Source organism: Apodemus sylvaticus, chromosome 6, assembly GCF_947179515.1.
Source record: "Apodemus sylvaticus chromosome 6, mApoSyl1.1, whole genome shotgun sequence".
In the NCBI taxonomy this organism is placed as follows: Eukaryota; Metazoa; Chordata; class Mammalia; order Rodentia; family Muridae; genus Apodemus; species Apodemus sylvaticus.
In genome coordinates, this window is record NC_067477.1 from 124,297,066 (window position 1) to 124,307,182 (window position 10,117).

The following is a 10,117-nucleotide window of genomic DNA, read 5'->3' on the forward strand; positions in this document are numbered from 1 at the left end:
TAACTCACTACAACCCAAAGATACACTGAGGTGATCCCTGCACCGAGAATGAGAACGGGAAAATAGTCCATGCTTGATCAGACATGATGTTTCTGTAAGATTAGACAACTGTGCGTGTGTGTGTGTGTGTGTGTGTGTGTGTGTGTGTGTGTGTGTGTGTCTGTCTGTCTGTCTGTCTGTGTGTGGGTGCTCATGTGCACGCGCAGTGAAAGCGGTACAGTGTGTGTTTTACTACGAAGGTCTGGAACCCAAGCCAAGGCGTTTCAGGTGGCGTTAGTAAGTACTTGGTGGTATGTGCTGGTCAAAGTGCACATGCTGTGTGTTCATAAGCAAGGCTGTAATGCAGTCACATGGTGAGGGAGAGTGATCCAGACGCAGATAACTGATTGTGGCAGATAACTGATTGTGGGTGTGCTCAGAAACTATTTGCTGTAGCCAGACTTCTTTCAATCCCCACACTCACTCAGCACCATTTGGATGAATTCGGACCCACAGCTTCAGAAGCCGGGGCCCAGCTAGCACTGAGTACTGCCTGTGACCCTTTAAGACTGACTGACAAGTGGCTGTAAGTCACTGTGCCACAGCAGATATGTCAAAATGAACTTCACCAGGGATTCTGACAAGCTCATGCTGGAGGACAGCTGGAGGGGAAGGTTAGAGTCTGAGGGTGATCAGTGAGAGACACTTCATCCTCTAGGAAGGTCAGTGCACCGAGTCTAGGGAGAAATGAGACTGAGTGAAAGGCTGTGTCTGAAGGTGCTGGACGGGGCGCCCGGATGAAGGAAAGAGCTGCCTCAGCCCACAGTGCCAGCTCCTAAAGGATGACAGTTTTGTCTTCAGGGATGTCATTTGAGGAGCCAGGCAGGGGTGGCACATGCCTTTAAAGACTGAAGCAGGCAGATCTCTGAGTTTGAGGGCAGCCTGGTCTATACAGAGTGAGTTCCAGGACAGCTAGAACTACACAGAGAAACCCTGTCGGGGAGGTTGCAGGGAAGAAAAACATATAATTTCAGTAAGAGAAAGGTCAAAGACTAGGCTCTTCATGAGGGGATGCTAGATTCCAAGGCCACAGAAACAAAGGGGGAGGGTAAGGTTATACTTGATCGTAAGAGCATAAGATGGCACACACAGTCTGTAAGTTGTCACTAGAATTTTACACTTCAAAGTCATCTGCCCCATCATCCTTCCTTGTTGTACCTTGAACACCAGATTTTTGTTTTATATTTCTTCTCTGGCTTATAAATAAAGTTTTAATTTGAAAATTACTGTTAAGGGATGCATTATCATTGTCTTTCTCTTTCTACTCTTAAAGATATCAGGATGTGATAGACAAAAGTTCCTCTTGCACTACGCATGGTGATGCACACCTCCAATCCCAGCACTTAGTTGGTGTAGAGATAGAAGGACTATCAACTCAACATCATCCTCAGCATGTGGCGAGTTCAACGCCAACCTGGGCTATGTGATACCTAGTCCAGAGAGGAAGATGGAGGAGGAGGAAGAGAGGATAACAGTCCTCTTCTGCACAAGAAGGAACGGGAAGATTCACAAGAGGTATCCTAAGCCAAAATGGCAGAGAAGCATTCCATCACACAAGTACACTAAGGAAGAACACTCATTGAGAACAGGTTCCAAACACATCAACACCACATTACAAAATTTCCATGACAACAGAAATAATGGTCCCAGATCATCTTTCCAGAGAGGGAACCAGGCACACTCCCCACAGAGATGGAGTAGGCCAGCGCTGAACACATTTAGGCCTTTGAAAGCTAACTTTGGCTGACTTCTCCCATCAGGCACAAAGGGCCTTTTGGAGCCAAGCATTCCTCCACTCCTCCCGTGCCTGGGTTAGACAGAGCTGATCCTACTGGTTCCCTGCCTTAAACTGCACACACAGCAGATGGAAAATCTATGCCCATGTAAGAATGTGGAATCTGCCAGACTCTAGAAAAGACCCAACAAACACAGAAATCTGTGTCATGACTGCTAATGAAAGAAAATGAAATAACTTATAACTGTCGTTTTCCTGACTATAGCTTTTAATACAAAAACAAAACAAATTACTGTCTTACTCTTACGGGAGGGGAAATGCCCTTACAGACCCCATTTTACAACTAGCATAATCTGAAGAGTGCTTCTGAAAGGTACACTTTACATTACTCAGTCACAGAGAGAAACTGTCCTGCACCTAAACAATACCACTTTCCCAGGTCAAAAGCACCTAAGAGAGCAGCAGCACAATTATGAATTATAATTCTCGCCTATTTGTTCTTCAGGAACTCCATGCATATGGTGGTCTTTCTGGGGAGTGAAGTTCTAATCCAGTTTTATTTAACAGTGGACTAGCCACAGCAAAATACATGACTGACTGACTGACTGATCATCACTTGCCTACCAACTGTGGTGCCAGGTCAAGCTTTTACATTCAGTATTCATATTAAATGGTGAGGCTTAACTAGTCACTAGCATGGCTATAGCATTTCTCTGGCATTAAAAACAACAGCCAAAGGAAAACAAAAGTGACTAAAGTCACAGAGCAGCAACAACACAAGACTTCTGTTTTATTCAGTGAGGCTGGATACGAGTGCTTACACTGGTGCTACTGTGCTTCCGTTTTCAAACTATAAAATGATCTGTTTATATTCCTTTTTAAAAAATGTTGCTGGGAGGTGGTGGTGCACACCTTTAATCCTAGCACTTGGGAGGCAGAGGCAGGCGGATTTCTGAGTTCGAGGCCAGCCTGGTCTACAGAGTGAGTTCCAGGACAGCCAGGGCTACACAGGGAAACCCTGTCTCAGAAAAACTAAAAAACAAAAATAAGTAAATAAATAAATAAATAAATAATATAAAAATAAAAATGTTAGTAAAATATACTCATGGATCCTTTCAATACAAAAAAAAATTAAAACAAGGCAAAATTTCCATTATGATCCCTGACTTTATAGTCTCAAAAATCAGGTAATTCACTCATTTATTTTCTCTACAAACAAACAACATTACACTCACCAACTGCCAGGCATAGAGAGTTACCAGGAAGTCACAATCTAATGACAGACTCAGAAACAGGATTAATAAGAAGCACAGTGATGATCTATGAGACACACAGACAAAGCGCTGTGGAGACTAGCTCCCTGATGTCCCATGAGATGTCGGGGCTCGCCTGCAGGGCAGGACACAAGTCCTGTAAAAGTTCCCACCTCAACAGGAGTCTCCAATCTCTCCACAGGAGTGTGCTTTCTTCCCCAAAAGAATTTAGGACACAGATCTGTCTGCCTGTGAGGCTGTAGGTGGGGATTCTCCCATCGGAGAGGCTGGATTAAGTATCCTTTAAAGATCCTGTCACCTCTAAAATTGTATAATTCCATGAGCTCAGCAGAGGCTAAAACAGTAGTAAGAAATTTTAGCGAGGGAGGGGGACTTGGACAAAGCCCCAGAGGACAGCTACGCCCTAAATAAACAGAAGTGGAACAAAGCTATTTAGCTCTGGTCCCTTATAGTAAATGTGTGTCAGGTCAATCTGCAAAGCTAAAAGGGTTAATGATAGGAAACAACAGTAAGACTGGTTATCCACTAGAATTCTGGGAAACAGAATCAGAATTCCATATTCCACTAAACACTGAAAGCAGCAGGCTTTTCCAAGTCACATATTTAAGGAAATCATTTCATGAGACATTAACAATACTATTTAACCTACTGACAGCCCACAGCATTACACTCCGGATCGCACAATTGCACTTAATGAAATGGATCGTGCCGGGGATCTGATATGAACCTACACTGTTCTCTGCTGAAGAGCTTAAAACAATGTGAAACTGAAATTTAAATAATTTGGCTACGTTCCTCACCAGCTTTAAACAAATTTAACTCTGCAATCATCTACTTCAAATCTTCCTCTTCTGTTTTCTGGCCCCCTAGCCATCGAAGCACTGCGTTCTTACAGCATCGTCCTCTGGCACTGTCAGGACGGACATGCATTAAAAAGTCAAAACTCAGCAACAGGAAGAGCACTTGGGTGCCAGAGTGAAGAGCGACAAGCCTGAGGACCTGAGTTCAGATCCACAGCTCCCACATAAAAAGGCAGGCATTAGATCCCGTGCTGCCACAAAAATCCCCAAGCTAGGGAGGGAGAAACAGGATGACTGTGGCTTGCTGGTCAGCCAGCCTAGCTGAATTAGCGAGCTCTAGATTCAGTAGAGACCCTATTGTTAAAAATAAGGTAGAAAATGCCTGGGGAATACCTGAGGCCAAACTCCTGATAAGTCCATACATATTCATTCATTCATTCATTCATTCATTCATTCTCATTCTCTCTCTCTCTCTCTCTCTCTCTCTCTCTCTCTCCACACACACACACACACACACAGGCATAGACACACACACTCCAGAGTGTATATATTCATATACGTGTATCAAACATCAAGAACAGAAACATCCCTTAATGTCTTTTAATGGTTCCTCAACATTCACGAGAGTGTATGCTATGCTCAGCCTCACTGAATCACATAAAGTTAACTTCCTGAGGATATTCCAATACCCCGATATACTAAATAGAGTGTAGGGTTCTGGGGGTTCCCATCATATCACAATTTCCATTGTATAAGCAGAAAGGAATAGAGATCAGTGGTGACAGAATTTAGCAGCTAGGCAAAAAGGAATACATGAAGGATAGTCAGACTGTGCTAGCAAAGGGACAGCAGTAGAGACAAGACAGCAAGAGTGGACCAGCCCAAGCGCTTGACAGTAAGAGGCAGCTCCACAAACTGGCACTAAGAGATGCTACCACTCCTGTCCCACTATCAGCGTTGGCAACACAGCCACTCTGGTCCAGCTCCTCACTTACCCCTTTCTCTGAGAGGTTCAGAGTAAGCAAATGCAAGGTCCTTGTATGGGACGACTTCCAGTCTACAGGCATAACATTCCCATAATTATCTGTCAGGGCATTCCAAATCCTTAAACAAAAGAAAACAGCAATCAGTAAAAAGCATCACTCTATATGGCTTTAGTTAAAAATGCAGTACCACAGTAAACGGGCTCAGAATAAAATACATAGAAGGTACAGTGCTTCTTAGAAAAACATCAACAAGTTCAGAGTCATGAGAAATCATACAATTGGACTGACAACAACATCATGTTTGTGAAATAAAAAAGAAACAAGGGAAGAAAGGAAGGACTCCCTTAAAGACAGCTGCTAACACTTCCATTGTACTATGTGCAGGGCACATTCAAAGTTTATAGGGCACATACATGGAGAATGACAGAGCACAAAGACACACACAGAAATATGGAGACGTGGAGCAGGTGGAGGAGGACTTCATTTAATCCTCAAAAATAACATCAGAAGCAGAAACCTTTACTATCTTCATTTTGCAGCAAAGAGCCAAAAAACCAGGGGAAATCTCAGTACTGTCTCCAAAAACACAAAGTGAGACACTATGCTTTCCAAAGAGACGCTGTAGGTTTTAGAGAAAGGATTCGATCTCAAAGTGAAAGATTTACTATCTGATCTGACCGTAACAGGCTGACGCTGGGCTGAGGCTGCGGCTGAGGCATGGGTAAGAATGAGGGACAGCAGGGTTGGCGCCTGCCCAGGCAGGTTATGCAGTCAATGCAATGAGCCCGCTTCTCCTTCACCTGCCTGGGTGTCACCTGCCCTGCCAATCTAGGTATCAACTCAAACAAACTATACCAGTACAAACCCCAAGGCAAACAAGCAAACTTCATGATAGAAATCCAGATTTGGGTACCAAAATAATAATCAACACAGCAAAATACAGTGATTTATGGATGGAAAAAAAAAAGCTGGAGTTCAATAAGCTGATATTTAATTAAGGTAAATGAAGTTACACACCACGTAGCTGAGTACTTACTGGGAAACTACACTGTCATATTTCTTAAGGTTAAATTGTGTGACATGTATCTAACTGTACATAATATATCATGAAATATTTGTGCAAGGCTGTCTGCAATCAGGATACACACAATACTAACAAGGGCAAAAACATAACAATGTAAGTTTAAAACTGGAAAAGCAACTTGATTCAATAAATAAGATCCTGTGCTTAAGAATAGAGGCTGACAGAAGTAAAACACCCCAAGGGATGTGTAGCTTCCAAACCGGCCACACAAAGTGGGGTCTATCACCCTACAGGTCTCCCCTCTGCAGGGCTCACTCAGACTGACTCCCTGCTGGAACCTGATATTGTTGTCTAGTGTCGAGGAACTAGAGTTGGAGGAAAGGTTATCTGTCTACTTGCTGAGTCTGACCATCATGGGCCCCCAACTTTTCTCATACTAACAAGTGAATGAATGACAAGAAGAAATAAAAGGGAAAGGGCCATGACTGCTCCTAGGCGTGGTAGAGGGGGTTCGCTGTAGATATGTGGGAGAGCATAGGCAAAGGCAGAGACAGAGACATCAGGGAGACTACAGAGGCATCATGACCCTGAGCTGGGCCATGTCATGAGAGGGGGTGGGTCAGCTGCAGCAGCCAGAAGGCCCAGCGATCCAAAGAGAGCAGGTAACCAAAATGGTTGGGTTATATAGGGATGAGCGGCCCTGCCTCCTGGGCTGGAGAGTTCAGGGTTAGGGGCAGGGTATGCCAGCCAGGAGGGCTCTGTAATGGACTGAAGGACAAAGGGAGAGCCTGGCAGGCAGTGTCCACTTTGGTATGTTAATGGTCACCTCTGCCATTTGTCCCAGGTCTGAAACCTAACACTGACTACATATCTAACCCTGGCCAAGGTCACTGAATATTCTAACATGTAAGGAACCCCAAGTTTGGAAGGGTTGTTTTATCTGTTGGTAACATCCTTCTTAAAAGAAACTAGAAGATAAAGATAGTGGAGTATCTCTCCCAGAAGGAGTAGCTGTGGGTTCCAGATTCCAAGAAAAAAAAAAGCCCCTCTCTCTGCCATCATCATTATCGTAAGATATTACAACTCATCAGCTGCTGGGAGAGCTCCCTATTGGAGTCAAAGTCCTAGAGGCAGTGGCTCTCCTGGAGCAGATAAGGACAATCCACATGGACAGAAACTGAAACCAAAGCTCTAGGGGGTCAAGGAAAAGACCCAAGTCCTGGCAGCATATGGGCAAAGGGGCTTGCTAACCACCAAGATGGGCTAGAGTTGACCCTGCAAAGCAAATGTATACAAGAGACAAGACAAGGGAGAAGTGAGCCCTAGCTGTGAAAAGCTTGCTTACACAGCCCCAGTTCAGGAGACTTGCACTCCCACCAACACACCACCTACCTACCACCTCATTATCAAGAGCAATGTGGGCTAAAGATGAAGGGCAAAGGCTAAAATACTGGCCGAACATACAAGAGCCCTGGGGTTAAGTTCCAGCACCACAGAAAACTGGGTGTGTTAGTGCATACCTTTAATCTCAGCACTCAGGAGATAGAGGCAGAAAGATTAGAGCTTCAAGGTCATCCTCAGCTACAAAATGAGTTTGAGGCTAGCCTGAGCTACAAGAGACTCTATCTCCAAATGGAAGGAAAAGGGTAACAAAATAAAGCCAGGCATACTGGCTTAGGTATGTAATTCTAGCAATAGGAAGATCAGGAGTTCAAGGTCAGCCAGAACTGCAAAGCAAGTTCAAGGACAGCCTGGGCTGCAAGAGACAAACAAACAGGAAAAGCAACAAAATAGTTTAGATTTTACAGCCACCTAACTTTGAAGCACAGGCTAAAATAAACTTTCCAGAAAGTCCAGCCTAACCAAAAATAGGTTTTCTAAGAATCTTGGTACAAGCTACACTCATCCATTTTAAGTAAGTTACTCATAAATATAAATTTAAAATCCAGAATATGCAGCAAGTCCCAATAATTCAGGTCTATGAATCTACACTTAGACTAAGCCATCTGTTCTTTGGAAAAGTCACAAAAGTCACCTTTTGTCGCACAAAGTAGGCTTATCTCTGCATTTACACTCCCATAGTACCCTTACCCCTCCTCTGCCCTGAGCAAGAGAAAACATAAAATGGAAGGCTCTAGGAACACAGCTATTCACCCAGGTTCACAGATGTCCTCTTCTCTTTGCTCTTTCTTGATAAATCTCCTAATTCCTTGAGAAGTTAAAACTTTTTAATGGCATGAATCTTATCACAGTTCAAGAATTCCTCATATGGTTTAGTTGCCTAAAGGTTCCTGGCATGGAGACCAATGACCCTGGAGACCCATGTTGTAGAAAAAGAGCTAATGGTACAAGTGGACTTCGAAAAATGTGTTTGACAGGTCTGCTTTACCCATCCACAACCACTCAAGTACTCACACAAAATTATTAAAATGGAATAAAAATGTTGTTTTTTTAATTCTCCTCGCGAACATGTAGTGTCTCCCTCCACTTCGGCAATGTTCTGGAAGCAGGTTCTACCTATCACTTTCCGAGTGCTAGTACTCTTAGGATTTCCTCTCACCCTGCAAACAAAACACTCTAGCTCACTGGCTTGCACCATTCTTTTAGCTAGCTTTTGACGCAAAACCATGGCACATAATTACAAGTCTCATTTAAACAAACAATAATTGGGCTTAAAAATGTTTAAATAAGTGCTTTCATCAACCCCTGTGAATATCCTCACTAATCACAGACACGACTGATTGCTGCTGTGCACTGGTCTTCTGGATACACTATTAGATGCCATTAGTAAGCGCTGCATTCACTTTTTGCCTCTGTGACAGTTTGCACTTGTGGGCCCAACAGACTTCTATAACTTCAATGGTACCTCACACCTCTGCACTCTACCTAACTCCCAGATCTCCATTAGGATTCAGTTTGCGGCTTGCTTTCTCTATGAAGTCTTCATTCAGACGTCCCCTTTGAAATCTCCCATATCCGGTACAAATACCTATCGAAGTATTCATTACATTCCTCGCAAACATGTGTTTAACCAACCCATCCCACTTAGTGTCCTACTTGAGAGGAGTAATGCCCACTCCGGCATCCGGAGTGCCAGGCCCATGGCAGGGGCTTTAAGACAAACGAGCTGAATGAATGAACTGACCCACACGTGCCCCAGGAGGCAGGGTCTCCATCCACAAGGAAGCACACAGGGGTCTGCAGGAGGGTTCAAGGGAAGGCAGGGCAGCGGGCATTTAAACTCCAGCGGGCCAGGCCAGCGGCCCCGGGGCGGGGCTGCGAGCGGCCGAGGAGGAAGGAGGGCACGGGGCGGGGCCTGTGCGGACTCCCCCGCTGCGGCGGGGGCAGGGCGAGGTCGCAGCCGCTCCCGCCCGCTCCCGGCCCGCACTCACTCGTCCCCTTGCAGGAGGCTGCACTCCGTGATGGGCCGCACGGCCGTCCGCGGGGGCTCGGCATCCGACGTGGGGCGGAAGCACAGGCTCAGCTTCTCCTCCAGGCTGGAAGCCAGCGCCGGGAAGCTGTCGCCACCCGCGTGTGCCCCCACTCCAGCCTCTGGGCTCGCGTTACAGTTCTCCTGGTCCTGGACACTCCCTGCCGGCTCCTGGAACTCATAGAAATCCTGCCAGTCCCCGTCCGCCGCCATCGCGCCCGCTGCCGGCGTGCGCCCCGCCCCGGCCAGACGGCCACGCCCTGTCGCTTTAAGACCACGCCCCGTGGTGCCGCCCACTCGAGGCTACGCCCCTTGTCCTCTAGCTCTTGGGTGAATAAGACCCAAGCTGACTTTAAAATCTTCACTTCCTGAGCCTTCTGGAAGACCTTAACTGAGTTGAGTCACTTCCTATGTTCTTGATCATTTAGAAACAGCTTCCCTCAGCGTCCCCGTCTAAAAGTGGGTAAAAAGAAGACTTCTTTAAACCTACTGTCAGGTTTTTGCCCCATGGAAGCATTCCTAACACTCTGTCTAGATTGACAAGAGTTACTGGGAATTGTTTATGTGGCACCGAAATTCATTCCACAAATACATTTCTCCCACGTGCAAAGCACATGCTTGCTGTATAATTATGTGAGTGGATATGCTCAAAGTACTTAGAAAATGCCTCAACAATAAATACTCACCTCCTTACTATACATGAATCTTCCTTATTCCTTACTGTAGCTGGGGCTTTAAAATTTAGTGAAAATTAAATCTTGTAAAAGTACTGCTGAGGTACGGGAAGCTTTCTTTTCATGGACCTAGCATCTCTTTTATTTATGTATTT

The 10,117-nt window shown here is 45.2% G+C and overlaps 1 protein-coding gene across 1 annotated transcript in view; it reads right to left on the reverse strand.

Annotated features, from left to right (window-relative positions):
- The window catches only part of Fez2 (fasciculation and elongation protein zeta 2), a 38,872-nt gene extending 29,330 nt beyond the window's left edge, over positions 1-9,542 (reverse strand). Inside the window, exons 1-2 of the mRNA XM_052186389.1 lie at positions 9,251-9,542; positions 4,844-4,952 (exon numbers count right to left, since the gene is read on the reverse strand). Coding sequence (XP_052042349.1) covers positions 4,844-4,952; positions 9,251-9,501 — 360 coding nt within the window. The 5' untranslated portion in view covers positions 9,502-9,542. The remainder of the gene's footprint in view (positions 1-4,843; positions 4,953-9,250) is intronic.
- Between the last annotated feature and the right edge of the window lie 575 nt (positions 9,543-10,117).